The sequence below is a fragment of the Gorilla gorilla genome, chromosome 11 (genome assembly GCF_029281585.2).
Source record: "Gorilla gorilla gorilla isolate KB3781 chromosome 11, NHGRI_mGorGor1-v2.1_pri, whole genome shotgun sequence".
Taxonomy (NCBI): domain Eukaryota; kingdom Metazoa; phylum Chordata; class Mammalia; order Primates; family Hominidae; genus Gorilla; species Gorilla gorilla.
In genome coordinates, this window is record NC_073235.2 from 68,931,030 (window position 1) to 68,952,216 (window position 21,187).

The 21,187-nt window shown below is 32.9% G+C and overlaps 1 protein-coding gene across 1 annotated transcript in view; it reads right to left on the bottom strand.

The window, feature by feature from the left end:
• The window catches only part of SCN7A (sodium voltage-gated channel alpha subunit 7), a 90,693-nt gene that overhangs the window by 53,209 nt on the left and 16,297 nt on the right, over positions 1–21,187 (bottom strand). The window contains exons 2-10 of the mRNA XM_019021647.4: positions 20,707–20,954; positions 17,503–17,621; positions 17,076–17,165; positions 15,589–15,717; positions 13,891–13,982; positions 8,930–9,136; positions 8,611–8,680; positions 5,563–5,704; positions 31–237 (exon numbers count right to left, since the gene is read on the bottom strand). Coding sequence (XP_018877192.3) covers positions 31–237; positions 5,563–5,704; positions 8,611–8,680; positions 8,930–9,136; positions 13,891–13,982; positions 15,589–15,717; positions 17,076–17,165; positions 17,503–17,621; positions 20,707–20,940 — 1,290 coding nt within the window. The 5' untranslated portion in view covers positions 20,941–20,954. The remainder of the gene's footprint in view (positions 1–30; positions 238–5,562; positions 5,705–8,610; positions 8,681–8,929; positions 9,137–13,890; positions 13,983–15,588; positions 15,718–17,075; positions 17,166–17,502; positions 17,622–20,706; positions 20,955–21,187) is intronic.

Sequence of the window (21,187 nt, forward strand, 5' to 3'; positions counted from 1 at the left end):
ATATATATAGAGAGAGATAGATATAGATACCTCATCTGTTTCATTTCCTTCTTGAAGTTCTTTTCCAGTCTGTTGAAATTTTGGTTCAATCTTCTTAGATATTTCACCAACTCTCTGCTTTTCTTCTTCATAGGCCATGGCAAGTATGCCTAAGAACAAACTTGCCATATAAAAGGAAAACAAAAAACTTACCACAACAAAAAATATCATGTAGACCTTCCCAGAAGCATAAAGTATCTAAGGAAAGGTAGAAAGTAAGGCAAAAGAGTAAAATGTTATTTATCTGCCAGGATTCTCCTATTTTAAAATAAAAGGCAAAATTTTGTTAGGAAAATAATATAGTCATAAATGGAATGTAATCATAAGACTGTTTAAGCACTGGCTCCACCTGAAGAAATAAATGAAAACCTTTTGAACTTGAGACCTGCACATAAGGTATAAAACATATGCTGTAAAACCAAGGGAAAATTAGTAATTTAATTAACTTAAGGTAAGTATTCGATTTTTATGTCTTCATTGATAGAGAAAATACATTTGAAATAATTGTCATCTCTCGATATAGAAACTGGACAGCCTCAACATGGAAAGTTATTTTCTTCGCAGAAGAATCTTTAAATATATGAAGTTTAATGAAGTCAGAGAAAGTTTGGAGATTTTTTTTCTGATTATTACTTTATGGAAAAATCACAGCAAAGTAAAAAATTAGTCTTTACAAGGAATGGAGAGCAGGACTATTTCTTTGCCTGTCAAAGTATCTGCTTTGGTGAAGAACCTTTAGACAAGCTACATGGGGAAGTCAAATTATCCATTTACATGAAGGCATTGCAGTGGATGACATTTATAGATAGCAAAATACAACATTTTAGATTGCCAAACACAGCACTGACTAGCTTTTTATTTCATAATAATTTCCTAAGACAGATCAGAAAATTAAAAGATTTAAAAAATTATAAGTAGAACATTACAAATATAAAATATTATCCATTGATTTAACCTCATTGATCAAAAGTACATGAACAAAATTTAAGGAAACAAATGAGAAATTAAATTAACAGAAAAGTATTATCTACAGAAAATATTGTGTGGATGTAACAATCAAGAATGTTTACAGATTAATAGAAAGTTCAAACATTCAATGAGAAATAATTTCTTGACCTAGAGTCTATTTGTCTTTAAAAGTATTTTTAATAAGCCCTGTTATCACAGTGAGCAACCTATTTAGGATTGGTTAAATATTTTACCACTGAAGTACCTGTTATTTATTGTAGTGCATTCAGCAGTCAGGAATAGGTATTATAAAGTACATTGCAAATCCCATCTCTACTAAAAATACAAAAAAAATAGCTGGATGTGGTGGCATTTGCCTGTAGTCCCAGCTACTCAGGAGGCTGAGGTGGGAGGATCACCTGAGCCCAGGGTGGTTGAGGCTGCTGTGAGCCATGATCACACTACTGAACTCCAGCTTGGGTGACAGAGTGACCATGTCTCAAAAAAAAAAAAAAAAAAAGTACCCTTCAGGCCATGCACATCAGTAAATAGAGTTGGTTCCAAGTATTCATGGGTTCCACGTCTGTGGATTCAACCAACCACGCATCAAAATTATACATATTAAAATTTTATCTATATTGAACATATAGACTTTTTATCTTGTCATTATGAACAATATAGTGTAACAACTATACAGTCTCATACCACATAATAACATTTAGGTCAATGACCAGCAGCATATACAACAGTGATCTCAAAAGATTCCAAAGGAGCTGTTCTATATAGGCATATCAATTTTTTGGTTTTTTATACTATGTTTTTACTGTATCTTTTATATGCCTACCTATACAAATACTTGGCACAGTGTTCCAATTGCCTACAGTATTCAGTGTAATTACATGGTGTACAGGTTTGCCGCCTAGGATCAATAGGCTATACTATATAGCCTAGGTGTATAGTAGGCTACATCATCCAGGTTTGTGTAAGTACACTCTATGATGTTCACACAATGATGAAATCACCTAATGACACATTTTTCAGAATGTATCCCTGTCATTAAGCAACACATGACTGTATTTACATAGCATTTACGTTGTATTAGGTATTATGAGTAATCTAGAGATAATTTAACTTATACAGGAGACAATTTATACAGAAGTATGTAGGTCATATGCAAATTCGATGCCATTTTACATAAGGGACTTGAGAATTCATGGATTTTAGTATCCACCAGAGGTCCTGGATCTGATCCCCCATGAATACTGAAGGACAACTATACTTTATGTTTATTATCTTATTCAATATTATTTCAATATACAGAAGACAAATGAAAATCAGATAGGAAAAAAAGCTCCCAAGATCTCACAGCTTATGAGGGAATGCCTGAATTCAGAACTTTTGCTGTCTCCACTATATAATGCTAGTGGAGCATAAAAGCATATACTCTTGTTAGCATAAAACAGTACATAATTTCTAGTTTTATTACATTTTAGTTTGAAATAGGGGCTAACTATGGCCCCTATTTCAATGTTTTTTATGAATATAAAATGAAACATTATACACAAAGATCTTAGCACATCCCAGGTTCCCAATAAATATTAGCTATACTGTAAACATAATTTTGTTCCCTGAGGTTTGACACTGTTTTGTTCATTTCTGTACCCACAGTATATCAGAATACTTGGATAAAATAAATATATTTTGAATTAATGGAAAACAATAATATCCAAAACATATGCTATACTCTTTGGGAAGAATTGCTAAATTTCCCTATCCATAATTAGTTCAGTTTAAGGCAATGTTCAGGATACAAATCTAGACAAAATCAAAACAAACTCTATCCATATTAGTCAGTAAAAACTTGGAGTACACTATTCCCAATAGCAAAGACTTGGAACCAACCCAATGCCCATCAACGTTAAACTGGATAAAGAAAATGTGGCACATATACACCACGGAATACTATGCAGCCATGAAAAAGAATGAGTTCATGTCCTTTGCAGGCACATGGATGAAGCTGGAAACCATCATTCTCAGCAAACTAACACAAGAACAGAAAACCAAACACCACATATTCTCACTCATAAATGGGAGTTGAATAATGAGAACATATGGGCACAGGGAGGGGAACATCACGTACCAGGGGGCCTGTCAGGGGGTGGGAGGAAGGGGAGGGATAGCATTAGGAGAAATACCTAATGTAGATGATGAGTTGATGGGGTGCAACAAACCACCATGGCACATGTATACCTAAGTAACAAATCTGCACATTCTGCACATGTATCCCAGAACTTAAAGTATAAGAAACAAACAAACAAACAAAAACTTGGAGTACAGTAATGAAGATCCTGAGGGCCCTAATGGCAGGACACTTCCAGACTGGTTCCCTATTTCTTTTGTAGAGGGAAAGAACTGTCTTGAAACAAACGCTAACAAGAAAATTAATTCATACATTTTGGGGGCAATAAGTGAAGAGCAAAACCTGTATTATTATAGCATATACAGTGATATAGCCCATACATATTCACTTATATTTTTATTAAAGTTCCATTAAGAATGCTATGTGTAGATGCTGAGAAATCAAAAAAAATTAAAATAAGACAAAAATACTTATTTTTTTCTCAGATAGATAAAAAATTAGCAGGTAGTTTCTCAGGTAGTTCATCTCTAAGTGGGAAAATAACTGGACAAGCAACTAAAACACCACAATCTAAGGAAAGTATAGTGGCCCGTAGCATTCCAGTGTAGGATGTGCCTTACTCCTACACTGGGCTTAGGGAAAAGCTCAAGGAAGAAATCATGGTTTCACAGCATAAATTTGAAGCCTGAAACTGAAGGCAGATAGGAGGAAACTTAAATTTAGGGAGAGGGTACAACATACATGGAAATATGATATTATGAGAAAAGCTCATTTAGGAAGCAGCAAATCTTTTGAATAATTAAACAGAGAGTATATATTAGAGTATGTTAAGAAATAAATCAGGAGATGTAGGCAGATGAGACCTTGAAGGGCACTATATATCATGCATATAGAGTTGGAATTTGAAAAACACTGAAGGATTTTTAGAAGAAGGATAATAAGATTATTTTAGAAATAAGAACCTCCTAGTGTTTTGGAGAAAGCACTGAATCTTATCAAAGAGACTGGAAATACCAATGCAAGTACTAGTCTAACAAAATTACAAAAATATAGTTTGTGTAAAAATGTCACTTGTAATATTTTCTTTTTTTTTTTTTTTTACCAAAAATACAATTATGCTGCATGTATGTTTGGTCTATTTGATTTCCATTTAACAATATATTATGAAACTTTGTCTGTGCCCCAAATATATTATATTAGCCTATCATCATTAATGACCCGTATATACACATATATTGCCCACAATTTATCAAGTCAACCAAAATAAGCATGGACTGGATGTGTATGTATGTTTGTTTAAAAATAAAGAATGTTCTCCTTCAACTGTGAATAACTTCAGAAGTTAGAGTAATGCTGCTTTGAAAATAACACTATTTTCTACTATGATAGAACTTCTCTTCGAAGAAAAACTGAATCCCCATTTTCATGAATATCATACCTTTCTGAGAAACTATGACACATACATAATTAGTTACGGACACAGACTCTCAGAATTTGAATTTCAATTCTCATTACAGTAAGCCTTCTGTTATTGTAAATGGAACATGGTTGAATATTGAACTGGATAAGAAGAAATAGAAGAACAAAAAGAAACAGGACACTGTATATATTCAATAAATAATTGCTTAAGATATGGTAATGTCATAAATTCAAAATGTTTCAACTAAAGAATTAATACCTAGATATGTTATTTATTTAGTGATTACCAAATGCATAATATCACAGGCTTTGAAACAAGACAGTGATTTGAGATCTGGGAGGTTCAACTGCTATAAATTTTGGGAGGGTACTCGACCTCTCTAAATCTTAGTGTCTTCATATAAAAAGCACACACACACAGCTGGGCGAGGTGGCTCACACCTGTAATCCCAGCTCTTTGGGAGGCCGAGGCGGGAGGATCATGAGATCAGGAGATCAAGACCATCCTGGCTAATACGGTGAAACCCCATCTCTACCGAAAATACAAAAAATTAGCCGGGTGAGGTGGCGTGCGCCTGTAGTCCTAGCTACTCGGGAGGCTGAGGCAGGAGAATGGTGTGAACCCGGGAGACGGAGCTTGCAGTGAGCTGATATTGTGCCACTGCACTCCAGCCTGGGTGACAGAGTGAGACTCCGTCTCAAAAAAAAAAAAAAAAAAAAAAAAAAAAAAAGCACACATACAAATACACACACTCTCTTCTCTCTCTTTCTCTCCTTTCTTCTCTCTCTCTCTCTCTGACCTTGTAGAATTGTTTCAAAGATTAAATAAGATATAATACACCTGGCAATTTGGCCAGCATATAATTTGACATTCAGTAATTCTAGTTCTCTTTTCTTTTGTCTTCCAATTCTTCTGCACATAAAAATTTAAAAAACTATATTACATTTGACCATTATCTTAGAAGCAAGGGCATGGTGCCATTCCCAAGTACAGTACAATTTCTCTCTGTTCTTACCTGGTGATAAAGTACTTCAGGGTAATCCTGAGCCATTAACCGAAATAGCGCAAATAAGGCCCAGCCAAAACTGTCAAAATTTGTGAAGCCTTGATCAGGATTTATGCCAGCTTTTACACACACATATCCTTCAGGACACTGACTAAAGAAGACAAAGAAAAAAACCTGCTTACTATTAGGTGACTATCAGATTATGGTCAAATCATAAATATAGAACATCAGTCCTGAGTAACAGAGAACTCACGCTTCCACAGGGAGAGTAATGTCTGCTCCCAAACAATTGCCTGCTAATAAGTCACACATGAGTTAGATTATAAGTTGATACAGTGAACAGTGTTAATTAAGCGAAAATAAAAAGGGGCCTGAAAAGTGGTTTTTGCCAAGCCATTTTTTTTGTATTTCTTTATTTTTTCATTGACAAAGAGAAACTGTACATATTTGTGAAGTACAACATGCTGTTTTGAAATATGTATATATTGTGGAATGGCCAAATGGAGCTAATTAGCATATGCATACCTCACATACTTATTTTTTTGTGGTGAGAATACTTAAAATCTATCATCTTATCATTTTTCAAGAATAAAATACCTTGTATTAACTATATCTTTACTACTCCAATATTAAAGGGGAAATATCTGAACATCAGAGTGAAGGTATAACTGATGGAAAATAGTACTGATACAAATACAACTGCAATGGTTGAGGGTATAATTTTCAAATGACTTCATGTAAAGCCCTTAGAACCCATTATTTAAGGGTGAGAAAACATTTATCGCATCAATAATTTATAAGCAGTATTTGCACATGGGGAGGCAGATCAAATTAAATATTTATTTTATTTCCTTTTAGGGAGTCCTCATATTTCTATCCACTTGGGAGTTTCGGTCTTGTGTTCCATTATTACAGTGGTAGTCCAGTAAATCATGCTTCCTCTCTCCACGCCCTTGTGTAGTTTTCCCTCACATTATTTTGGGTTTAGTCATGTTACTTGCTGTAGTTTTAATGGAACAAGGAGAGGTTTAAAAATCACTTGTGCATTGGGACTTGCTACATTGCTGACCCATACTATCTGAGCAAATGAAGTATTGTTGTTGTCTTGTTGTTTTGGGATAGTTTACCATGCAGCCAGGTATGACTGCTGCAGGTGAAACACTGCATGACTTTCTCTTCTTGCCTTGAAATATACCATTGTATCCTGAATATCCATGACCATGTGTATCCAAAATATATCCAAAATGTATTTCGGGTCATATTTGAGCTTGGAATGTACACAAAAGGAATTAGCTGAAATGGGATGGGACAGATACAAAGAGATGGGTTCACCATTTGGATATGAGAACAGAATGGGAGCCCAGCAGGAGCTGGGCAAAAAAATATGTACTGAGGTCGGGCGCAGGGTGCATTGGCTTATACCTATACCCTCAGCACTTTGGGAGGCCAAGGTGAGTGGATCGCTTAAGCCCAAGAGGTCAAGACTAGCCTGGGCAACATGGCGAAAACCCATCTCTACTACAAACACAAAAATCAGCCAGTAGTGGTGGCACATGCCTGTAATCCCAGCTACTTGAGAGGCAGAGGCACTAGAATTGCTTGAACCCATGAGGCAGAGATTACAATGAGCACAGATTGTGCCACAGCACTGCAGCCTGGGCAACAGAACAAGACTCGGTCTCAAACTATATATATACACATACACATATATATATGTATATATATACACGACACACATGTGTATATATACATATATATACACGACACACATGTGTATATATATGTATGTGTGTATATATATATATACACACACATACATACATATATGTGTGCTGAGCAAGTGAGAAAATGTCAAAATCCCCTGAATTTAACTAAACCATATAACTCATGCTCTCCTCCCCCAGAAGCCTTTTGTTAACCTGGGCACCAGAGTGTAAGAAAGAACTGAGTTTACAAATGGCTGCCAAGTCATCCCAGCTAAGCAAAGCAACAGGAGGGAATTACATGAGTCACATTGCTGAGAAGTGCCCTGTTTCCCCTTTATGAATTGTAATTTTCATCTGAAATTATAGGACAATGAGACATGACAGTTATGTCATCTCACTTAAGAATTATTTTGAAATGCTGATTTTAAGAACGAGGTTTTTATTAATGTAAATTATAGTCATAAAACATATAAGAGATTAAATAAGTGAAATATCAGCGTATCTTTTTAATTTTTTTTAAATGGATGTGAGGCTTTCAATGTTGCCCAGGTTGGCCTCGGACATGCAACCTTGCCTCTTTGCATGCCAGGACAACCAGCCCGAGCTATCGCGGCTCCCATCAGCCTATCTTTAATATTTCTTTTCTCCCAAAACTTCTTTCCAAATGATAGATTTATATTGTCTTTCTTGGTCATTCTCACTAGCTCTGGAGCACTCTTGAAAACAGAAGATAAGATTCTTGTGTAAGTCCCAGCTCTGCCATTTACTAGCTTCTAGACCTTGAAGAAATCATTGAATTATGCTGCCTATTGCTTTTTTAATAAAATTGGATGAATAGTATTCCACATTGCATACTTCTGCTATCGTCTGAATGTTTGTGTCCCCTCAACATTCATATTGAAATTCTAACTCCCAATGTGATTAGGAGATGGGGCCTTTGATAGGTGATTAGGTCACGAGGGTGAAGTCCTCTTGAATGTGATCGATATCCCCAGAGAAAAGGCCTGAGAGAAACCTTTGGCCTCGTCTGCTATGTGAGGACACAGCAAAAAGGTGCCATCTATTGACCAGAGGACAGGCCTTCACCAGACACCAAACTGGCCCAGCACCTTGATCTGGACTTCTCAGCTTCCCCGACGGTGAGTAATACATTTCTGTTGTTTTTAAACCAATCAGTCTGTGGTATTTTGTTAATGCAGCCCGAGTAGACTAAGACAACTTCTCAGTATTGTTTTGATGATGAAATGAGATAATACAATAAAATGGGAAGCAACGGTAAAAGCAATAGTCCTTCATTAAGTACTATTGACAGGTGATAATGATTTAATAGAATAAAACTAATACCACCTACCCAGCATCTGTCCTGTTGCCACAAAGGAGAGCATATCTTTCTCCTTCCAAATAATAAAAGTTTTCTGTTTCTGAAAAACAGGCAAGAAATGATATTCTATATGTAATTATGAGTTAGCACCACAGTAGAAGTCCATTTGGATCTCTGCAGAAGCTAAAATCCCTTTCTGCAATTGTGAAGAAAAGAGCAAATATCCTTGCCTTTCAACCAACGCCTTTGGGAATCTAACAAAATGTTGAGTGTTCAACATTTCTGGGAAGACTGCTTTGCCTTTAACAAAAGTTTCAATTTTTGATATACATGGCAAGGTGATTCTTACCTCGAGTATAATATGGGTTTCCAGTTCTGTTGTGCAGGGTTTCATTTTCATTCTCTTGGGGCCATCGAAAACATTTATGTTTCAAGTTGCCCATGAAGAGCCCCATCCCAATTAGAGAAAATATGCTCAGAAAAAACAGAGTTAGGATAATGACACCAATAAGCTTCTTCAAGCAGTGGATCAGGACCCCTACAAGGGATTTCAGACCTGGAAAGAGAAACATTTGTTTTTGAAATAATGTAATATCTTAGAAAAGCACTATTGGCAAACCTCTCCCACAGCAACTGCATACTCCATTGAAATCAATAGTTTTATCTTATAATGTAATTCTAATTATTTGGGTCTCATAAATAAAGTGAATACTAAATCAAAAGTTGAGGTTTATGTATTATTGCTAATTTTTAACACCTAACAAAATAATTCAGACACACTATTTAAAATTAATCATTTGTTTGTTTCTCTTTACAAAGAAAAACAATCTCCCTCTCTTGGTATCTACTTGTCACACTAACCTCCAGTGTTTGCAAACATAAAGAAAAGTGTAAGGTTATAAATCAAAATTAAAATGTTCTTGAAAAAAGAAACAGTTTGAAACAGCAGTATTCTATGTTATTCTTTAATTGACTTTATAATAATTTAATTTGAATAATTTCAATAAGCAGGAAAGAGAATAACAACTGTGATCTATGTAAACTGTATTTATATCAGAATACTAATAGAGAACTCAAACCTAAAGCTGGCTTTATTTAAGGATATTCATTTTTCTAATTATAAATAACACATGCTGACTTCTGAAAGTAGAAAACAAGAAAAAACAAAGATAACATAATCATATCTCATAGAATAAATTACTATTAACTTTTTTGTATATAAACTTTCTTTCTTTCTTCCATCCTTCCCTCCCTCCTCCCTTTTCTTTTTCACTTGCTCTCTTATTTGCTAGTCTGTGTGCATTAGTATCCTAATAACTGCTCAAAACAATAATGAATGAGAATATACTAACTCTGTGATGTTAACTATGCAAGTAGTCAACATTTGTATGCCTTAGTTTTATAATTTTTTAAAATGGAAATAATACCTACTTTCTATCTTATTGTGAGAATTGAAAACTATCATTTGAATGACCTCAGATGATTAGATTTCTTGAGTAAAATATGACAGCGTTCAAATAAAGTCATTCTTGTGACTACAGAAGTGTGATAATCTAGATTAAATATACAATTTTAATTTGACATCATAATAAAATATGTTTATAGCCTCCTTTTACCACTTAGAATTATATCATTCTTTTCACTATAAGCAAATCTTTTCAAAGTATTATACTAGATATATAATAGAACTTCTGTGTCAAATATACAACAGTGGTTTACCATTGATACACATGTTCACATAGTTTTTGAGAGATGTTGAACCAATGTATAAACCAGACTATAAGCCTTCACTAGAACTGGAACATTTTGAAATATTGTTGGCAGTTTATTAGAAAAAAATAAAATGACTTCAATGTAATTTCTGTAGTTACTATTACAAACTTTTAAAATAGGTGTATTTGCACTGTGTGCTTATTCGGCAACTGTCATGAGTCCTTAGTATATCTTTATACTGAATTTTTTTCATATTGTTTTGTTGGAAATGTTTTTAAGAAGAGCAATTCTTAAAGAAAAATATATGTCTGTGTTTATATATATATGTGTTTATATATATATATGTTTATATATATATTTATATACACACACACACACACACACACAGATAGATAGATAGATAATTTCCATCATATACCCAGTTTTTGGCAGAGCCTTAATTTTACTACTGACATTTTGTTTGATGGAAAAAAATGACACCATCACATTTTTATAAAATTAAGTTTGTTAATAATTTTCATTAGTATATACTAATTATATTTTGTTAGAAAGTTCCGGGTCTTACGCCAATTTCGATCTTAATTTTCTGGTATAACTTCCTCCTCCTTTTAAATTTTAACCTTTGTTTTGCTTAGCTTAAGTCAGTCTATTATAGAGTTTAATTGTATTTCTGACTTCATATTAAAGTCTCTGCCTTGATAAAAAAAATTTAAACCAATTGCATTTATTTTCATAAATTAGGTTTACACTGGAATATACCTTTACTTTTTTTGATTTCTATATTCTCCTTATTATTCACTGTGTTTCTCTTCCTTTGTCAATAAATTTACTGTGTCTATTTTTTCCTTTATTATTTTAGATAAAATACATGTTTTGAGAACTTATATCCAATATAAGTTCCTATTTTGAAATAACATGCATATCTCTACGTCAATAAGACTGTGTCTACTCAGTCCCACCACATAAGGTGAGAAAATAACTGTATTTATTTTCTTACATTTCTCTATTCTTACTTCTCAGTTTTTGTTAATATAAGTAATGACCTTTGACCTAGTTATAATTGTTGAATTATGTATTTTGTATCACCTATTATCTATCATGATTTATAGAAAGGATAAAATTCAAATCCTTACAAGGGCTTGCCAGGAAGCATAAATTCACACAAACAGAGAGTTGAGAGGACTCAGATGAATCTGCCTGACTGAAAGTGGCAGCTGTTCTTCATCTACAGCAGGTTGTTGCTGTTCATAAATGTAGGTGGACCTATCCTGACAATTCAAGTTAAATTGGATTTCAAAATAAAATCATTAAATTTTTATAATATTGACATCTATTTCAAAGTTTTCTAAAACACAAATAAAATATGTCTCTAGTTCAAGAATGAACCACGGAAGTCCATGTGGTAACTTCTGATTTATAATATTTGCATTCTGTTTTGCAACTCACTAACAGCAGTAATTTGCAATCCATTCTGTGTCGAAATGGTTTCAGAGCTCATTGCAATTACTTTTAGAATACTCTCATTGCTAAATATTTCATTTTCATACTTATTTTTTCAGCAGATATTCTGAAAAGATACACATGTACAGTTTGAGAACTCTCGCATAGCTGAGAACATACATTTGTTGACTACACATACAAATGACAGCCAAGTATAGAATTCTAGTGTCTCAACTTCCCTGCCTACACTTTCCCCCAAGCTCTGAAACTCCACTGTCTACTTAAGTTTACTATTAACATGCGGTCTAAGGGTGACCTGTCCACGATGTATGTTTCTTGCCCTTTTGCTTGAAGAATTTTATAATACTTTTATTCTTTAATACTTTACATTTATAACATTTTACAATATGTCTAAGTGTGTATTGTAGTTATCATTTATCTAGTATAAGCTGATCTCTTTCATTTGTAGGGTCTTTTTCCAGTTAAAAATTTTTTAAAGTTTTTTCTATTGTATATATTTCAATAATTTGTCTTTTATATTCATTCTGGTCTGTTTTCAGCATCACCGTTTATGCATAAGATGGAATTTAGTTTTTTCTCCTTCATTAATCCATTCCATTTTTCAGTTCTATTGTATTAATATAGAATTCCTCTAGTCTTTCTTTATACAAGTGTGCTTGTTTGATGCACTTATAACACTATTTTACGGCTTCCATTACCACTGAATATTCATCTAGGGTAGTGTAATTTTTATCACTTTTTTGTCTTAAAGTTAGTTATATTTGCCTATATTACTCTCTCATTTCATCTTCTGTTGAGAGAATGTAAAAAGATAATTTATTATGTATGCTTCTATTTTTAAGCACATTTATTTTAAAAGAGGATACTTTCTTTCTGTTAAATATATGTTTCTCTTTCTATATTGCAAAATATTTTCATACACTCCATATTGCTGGTATGTGTCTAGTATATTCTCCCTTGAAAAAAAGAGTGAGAGGTCCCTACTAGCCTGCAGGCTTCCAACTCTAGTGAATGAATTCTTCCTGTATTATTACAACTTGAATTCATCTGATTTATTTAATAATTCTTACCTCTAGTCTTAAGATGAAGATGCATGTGAAATATGTGGGGAGTAGTAAGGGAGCTAGAGCTGTGAAAATTCCCACCAGGTTAACTCTCACTAATTGATTCCTTCACTAGATTTGGTAAAGCTGCCATGCCACAGACAGTTTTTATTAAACAGCTTTACTGAGACATAATTCAGAAGCCCCACAATTCAACAGCTTAATGTGTACAAATCAATGTTTTAGTATATTCACAGGTTATGAATTATCACCATACTTTCCAATCTGTTTTTCTCATTTGTTCTGCCTGAACTACAAATACATAGCCTATATATATTTAGCCTTCTTTCTGGTCTATGAAAGAAGACCAGAAAGAAGCCTGTAGGCTTTGTTTTTGCTTTTATTACATTCCTCCTTTGTTTTCTTGATACAGCTATTTCATAACACTTCTGAATTGCAGCTAAAACATTCTGGGTAGAGTTGTTCTTATCTAATTGTCCTTATTCATTCACAATAACAAACTAGAAGGTGCTGGTGTGTTTCTGTTAGAATGTCTTTAGAAATGGGAGCTGTAACTTAGTCTTCAGCATCTTCCATCAATGTGGTAAAGTTGCAACCACATTGATGGAAGATGAATTTTGTGGCATGTGAATTGCACCCTATCCAAGCACTCAAAGCAAAGGGGAATTCATCTTCTTTTATATTCTTTGTTCATGTCAACTGGTTGCTTGATAAAATGAGGAAAAGAAAGAGGCACATTAGACATCTGTCTAGACCACTATTTCTCTCAGAAGTCTAAGAATAATTTTATAAGTTCATATTTAATTTGTAAGAATTATAAATTAAAATATATTTCATTGATGTATATATTTTGGTTTTGTAAAAATTAAGCCTACACCAAATAAATAACAGTCAATGTACTTTTTTTCTTCTCTTTCCTGGAGTGACATAAATGTAAATTTCAGATAACTCACTGGTTTCAAAGTGGAAACACTATTCAATATTTCCTCTGAACAACAACAGGGAAGTTCAAGTGAATACATGGCAGTACATAAAACAAAATGAAGAAAAGACATTCAATGCAATTTCTTACCTTGATTTAAAGGAATAATTTTTAAAATTCTCAAAGTTCTTGCAGTTTGAAGCATTGGAATGAAGTCTAGAGGTGAGTATCTTATAATAACCCTGTGGAATTAAATTAGAGTTACTTAAAAGTCATATTACATCTGTGCTACTTATTCTTGGCTTTTTATGGTTATTGAAACTTATTTTTAAAACCATATATGCAAACATTTCCCTTGATCACATGATTCCATATTGCAAACAGTTTTATTATTGATTAGAAGACAAAGATTGCTACAATGGAAAGTGGCCAGGTAAATATTAATCTATATTATGAGAGTTTATAAAAGTTTGACACCGTGAATACTCAATTTCTCATCAAATATTCTATACTATGTTCATAAATCTTTTATCTAATTACTGAAAAGATAGTTACAATGAAAAATGAATATCTAGTGTTTTAAGGAATAAGATTCATTTTAAGTATTTAACCTTACAGTGATGATGATGGTAATTATGGTGGTGATATGAGAATAAAGATGAAGAGAGGATGAGGATGAGGATGATGGTGATGAACGTATAAGCAGACTGTGTGTTGATTAAGGGCACAGACTGTGAAGCCAGACTGCTTGTGTAGAAATCCAGGCTCTACCATGAACTAACTGTGCAACATGAGCAAATTATTTAAATCTTTCTTGCCTCAGTTTCCTCAACTGTAAAGTGGGGTTAGTAATACTTTCTGATTCAGAGGGTTTTTTGAGAGATTTAATGAATTAATTTATGTGAAGTACATAGAAGAGCACCTGGCACATAGGAAGGGCTCTGTAAGTGTTAGCTAACAGAAACAGCAAAACAGCAAAGATAATGGTAATAATAGTAAAAGTAGTGATGGTAATAATTACAGTGATATGAGACACTATGTTAGATTGCTTACAACATAGCAGACATCTTTATGCTGTTTATAAATGTTATTTTAAAAACTGACCCAAAATCTACAAATAGAAAATTACTTTAAATTATTTTTAACAAGAGTTTGATGCCAGTAATGATTTCCATAGCTAGAAAACAGAATACACTAAAAAGAAGCATTTAAAAAAGAGACATGAAATTGTTAGAATTGTATGAAGCATTCCAGAAAATGTGTGGGGGGGGTAGTGTTTAAGATATGTTATTCTGATCTGTAGCATATTTACTGGTCTTAAGCAATGTAGCTACATGCAACGTAGATTGGGAATTGAGAATCAAATCTGCTAGGACCTTCTCCTAAGTATTCAAGGGATTTGCTCACTGATCACTAAAAGGCACACTTAAAATGCACAAATTCAATCTTTATCGTTCTTGCTCCAAATAGAAAGCAGAAAATAACCCACTCCTTTCATTTTTGTTATTATTATACTTTAAGTTTTAGGGTACATGTGCACAACGTGCAGGTCAGCTACATATGTATACATGTGCCATGTTGGTGTGCTGCACCCATCAACTCGTCATTTAACATTAGGTATATCTCCTAATGCTATCCCTCCCCCTCCCCCACTCCTTTCATTCTTATTGCATCTTCTGAGGACTAGGTCAGAGGCAGCTGAGAGAGCTCACTATGACTATAACTTTGAAGTATTCTTCACTTCCAGACTATCTGCAGGCGGAAATCTTTGTAGACGTCAATTATTTTTTATGAAAAACATTTTCTGAGCAAAACATTAAAATAGACTCAATTTAAAGAAATACTCACTCAAACACAGTTACGCTGAAATCGAGCCAGTTCCATGGATCACCGAGGAAGGAAAATGATCCTGCCCAGACACCTCTTGCAAAGAGTTTTACAAGTATTTCAAATGTGTAAATTCCAAGCAAAGTATTCCTGCAGAATTTTTTTCATATAAATATTATTGGTGAGAATAATACATTGTCAACTCTGAAATACTATGTTTATGATAACTAGCTGGCATTTAAGAATAAGTCATCAGGAAGGTGAGACCAGGTCTACTTGGTAGGCCAAAACCAACCAACCACCAATAAATTAGACAACATTCAAGAAAGCAAGTGCTCCTTGAGCCCTAGCTCAATGCTTTAAACAGAATTTAAAGCCCTAGCTCAATGCTTTAAATAGGGTAGGCTGTGTCTTATAGCATTTGTCATGACATTTGACTTCTAAATTTTTTTATTACTGTAGCCATGTAGTATAATTTGAAGTCAGGTAACAAGATGCCTCCAGCTTTGTTCTTTTTGCTTAGGATTGCCTTAGCTATTTGGGCTCCTTTTCAGTTCCATACGAATTTTCTTTTACAGGAACATGGATGGAACTGGAGACCATTATCCTTAGCAAACACAGAAATGGAAAACTAAATACTGCATGTTCTTACTTAGAAGTGGGAACTAAATGATGAGAACACATGGACACATAGAGGGGAGCAACAGACACTGGGGCATTTTGGAGGTTAGAGGGTGGGAGGAGAGAGAGGATCATGAAAAAAATAACTAATGAGAACTAGGCTTAATACCTGCGTGATGAATAATCTGCACAACAAAACCCCATGACGCAAGTTTACCTATGGAACAAACCTGCACTTGTGCCTCTGAACTTAAAAGTTAAACAAAAAGTAAAAAAAAAAAGTTCAATAAATCCTAGCTGAGAGGTGATAGTCTTTACATATTATGTAAGTAAATGACAAAAACATCAAATATCAAATTTGCTCACTATAGGGATTACACAATAATTAATAATCATCATTAAGGGCATGTGTAAGATCTAATTTTATTATATATATATTGAAGGATTTTTTATGGTGATATTGTTATAGTCACCTTCCAAAATCAACTAGTTTTAATAATAATATTAAAACTCAAAAGGTAACTTCAAGAAAGCCTTTTCCCCCAGAAAATTTAATGGGCCTTTCCATCCTTACAGTCTAATGCAAGTCATACTACTGGTATGTCCTAGGAAAGAGAGGAATAGAACAGAAAGGGAGAAAGTGATTTTCTTAATGAATGGAAAGGAATGAAGGTTACCTGAGTTAGAAGCAAATCAGGAATGAGATTGCAATAGCAAAGAAAATATATGTGAATCACTGAAATATTATCTTAATCATTAACAAATATTAAATTTATTATAATATAAAATATAATGTATCATAATTCAATGTTATTAAAATAAAATGTAAAATATTAAAAATATACAATTATATATGATATTATGTATAAAATAATTATATAACATACTCTAATACTGGTCTCCATTTTGGCAAATTAGTCAGGGACATGAATACGCAATCAATCAGGACACTAATTAGAATAAACAGTTGGAAAAAGGTAGCTTATAGTCAAGGAATAATAGTTAATAAATAATATTGGAAAAGATATATTTCTATTATATATATTTCTTAAATGTTGAAATATATTAATCTTATTGAACAACAATGGGCATTAATATTTGTTAATATTTACTATTGTTGTGTATATTAGAAAACATACTTTATATGTATTTTCAAATGTGGAACACTTAATGAAGTATAATCTAGATTTCAATATGACCCAACATGAGATATAAATTGAAAAGAGAAAAATACTGCAGAAATAATTGAATAATAGTATAGTTGCAGTTAATGTCAGCACAGTTTAAAGTCAACAAGTCAACAGAAAAGGATATGGATGTACCAAAACCTTGATAGTTGTTCTTCTAATACAATTGAAAGGAGACAATGTACACAAGATGGAAGCCGCATTGAATCTGAAGATTGTTCTATTTTTATTTAATACTATGAAAGTCTGTAAGAAGAAAAGCGATCAAGTGAAATTAGAACTCAGAACCATAATCTCATCAATTATGCAATAAATTGCCAATCAATCATCATTATAGTCTTGGACTCTAAAAGCCGTACTCTTCTTTTTTTATATATTTTTATAGACTAAGTCAAATGGAAAGATTTTAGATGTTTTTATTCATATTTAGGCTTGCCTATTTATCTACCATTTTTGTTTTTTTGAGTTTTTTGCTACTGTTACACCCGAGAAAGTTGTTTGTCTCAAGCCAACTCCTGGTCTCCTTAGAGAACTAACAGAATAGGAAGAACACAATATCCCAATGGCTCACGAAGATCCATTTAAAAATGCCAGAGCTGGTGTATCTGAGAACGTTAATGAATGTTAAAAGTTCGATTTTATTTCAGAGCAAATCAAATGTGGGATTAGGATAGCAAAGAAGATCCAATGAATTGAAATAGTACATTAATTCTTAACAATTGTCTATGAAATAAAACCAAACTTGCATGATATCATTAACATACATATATCTAAACCAGAAATTTATATCATGTAAACCTAATACGTTGAGATATTAAAGCATTAAAATTCTAACAAAAAATAATGAAATATCAGAAATATTCTGAAATTAAAATTGAGTCATATATCTATGTGTACATGCTTGTGTGTGTACATGCTTGTGTATGTACATGAATGTGTGTGTGTGTATATATATATATACCTGTAAATGAGCAAGTTTGCATATTTTTATATTTGTGTATATATATATATATATATATACATTCAGTGAAAGTGTGTATATATATCCACCATATATCCATTTGGAAAAATCTTATTGTGGGGTATAAATAAATACAAATGTGAATATTTTATAGCTTACAGTCTAAAAGAGTGTATTTTATAATTTACAACATATAACATACTGAAACAATAAATTATAGTATACTAAAATTATATATTAAATATCTATTAGATACTATGGTATTATATGTTATACAGAGGTGATTATTTCTATTTATATTTGTATATATACAGAAAAATAGACTACTTAGTACAAATATATATTCAACAATATTTCATGAATAAGTGTTCTAAATGGAAACCAAATTGTGATATAATTCTTAATAAAATAATATTTTTCTAACACACAATCTGTGAACACTTTGACCTACACTATAGCTATTTTCCCTCTATTTTAAATGCAAACAGAAAATAAAAATTAAAAAGAGCCAAAGTAAATCCGATTTTTTAAAATGTGCTTTTCATGCTATTTTCCAGAACAATCTCAAACTTCACACAAGATGTAATATATGCCATTGTGATGAAATAACTAATTTTAGGTATAATAATCTCCCAATTTAAGAGCTGAAACTGTTTTGTTAATCATAAAAGTATTTATTTCATGCCACTTTTAACAGAATAAACCAAATACAAGTCAAATAAATTGTCGTTTGTAACAGCAGTTTTCTACCAAGCTATCCATGCAGTTCTTGCTCCAGATGTTTCATGGGAACTAGACCAAGAGTAACTCTGGGCCTTGGTTTATTTTTCAAAATCTTTGGTTTTGTCTTCAATAACAGAACTAGCACTTTGCCAACCACGTCTGTACACGCAGCAGGGTACACAGAACTCTGCAATATTACACCTATCCCTACAGTTACTGTGCCATATCAATTATTATGACACAAACATAGCAAAAACTGAATGTAGAGGTAATTGAGATGAGGGCCTAACTTATACTTTCATTAAAATGCTCTCAAGATTAAGCATGTATATTATAACAATGCTGCATAATGCCCATGGAGGCTACCCGAGATATTGCAGTCTTTTAAGTTAATATATACATTTCTACTGTAAAATGTCAATAATCTTCCACCATGACAAGTATTACAAATAACTGTAATTTATTAAAAAAAATCACTTTGTCTTCCATCCAGAGAATGTGGTGCAATTCCTTGTCACCCATTTGATAATATCATTGAATGCTCTACAAGAATATCAAATTACGTTTGCTATGAAGCTAATCATCACCTCCCCTGAATTTGATATTCTTTCTAGTTATTTCATTTTGTCAGTGGCATCACCACTCCTCTAAGCTGAAAACCTTGGCGTTTTTAGTCAGTCAGGTCATGCTGTTTCTTCTCAGCTTTGTTCTCTCTGTCTCCTTGCAACTTCAGTCCCGGATTACTCTCTGTGTTATTTCATCTTTCTAGTCCTGTCTCTTCCATGCAATCATCATTTAGAAATCTGCTGGGTTAACGCTACTTAAACATTATATTCATTGCATCAGTCCTTTGATCACCATATTAAATCCATGTTGACATCTCCATTATCTCACCTCATATCTCGTAACTTGCAACAGCTAAGTTTCCAGTTATAGCATCACTTTCTCTTTTCCTCCTTCCAGAATCATTCTCTGCTCTTGCCTACACATAGGTCTTCTTTTTCCCTTATTAAAACTTCGAAGTGCTCTTTAAGCTATAACTCAAATTCTGCATCCTCAATGATTCTTTCAGCTTCATTGGTTCATACCAATCTCTGATTTCTAAATGCAATTATTTTCATATTTAGCATTTTGTGCTTGTTCTGGGATTGGACATATAGTAGTAGGTGCCTAAAGTCATTCTGGAGATAAGGAGTAAGTGTATGTATGTATGAATGAATAAAAATGATAAATAACATATGGGTTGTATTTACTTTTCTAACTTCTGAGTAAGTTCATCATATTGAACATTTTAAATTGTTGAGCATATTCTAGGCATTTTATAGGCATTTTAAAATTGATAACCACAAATGGACAATCATCATGTTCCCTTAAAATATTTCACTTACATTAAGGCATACTAATACATATATTATGAAGTAGAGTAATCCAAAATATACTGCCTAACCAGGTAAGATATCAGTTTTGACAAAAATCTCCAATATGTGTGCTCCCAAAATGAGATATCTCATGTCGTTCTGTAAAATTTAAAATCAGATCTTGCCCTGTTTTTCATTATCTTTTTGTATCCTATCTCAATTACATTTTTTGTATGTCTGGAAATAAAATAATAAAAATGTCATCAAAATAATCTCAATTAATACTCACATTTTTTTTCTTGTAGTAGTATGGGTCCACATCTTCCAAGGGCTCTGACACCATTCCTTGAGAAAGGTTTCCATAAATAAATGGAAGCTCTTTGCCAACTTCCAAATCAGGATTTGGCTTTAAATCTTCTTCTTCATGGTCCTCATTATGTGTTTTAGCAATATGCTGTTTTATAAGTTCAAAAGACTCTTTAGTGAAGAGAACAAGGCCCTTAGGTTCTGGTGAAGCCAACATTTCCAATTTTGTACCTGCAAAAAATTCTGTATTAAAGTTGGGTATACTAATAAAACATAAAAGTACAAAAGATTAGGACATGAAAAATAGAGACCAGTAAACTGAATGTATGCATTTAAAGAACATATTCCTTAGTTTTGTAGAAATCTAAGTTGTCCTGAGTTTTATTGTACTTAATATCAGACTTAATTTGTAATTTCATGAGTAACTCAATCTGCTTCACTTATTCATCGTTTTAACACTCTTT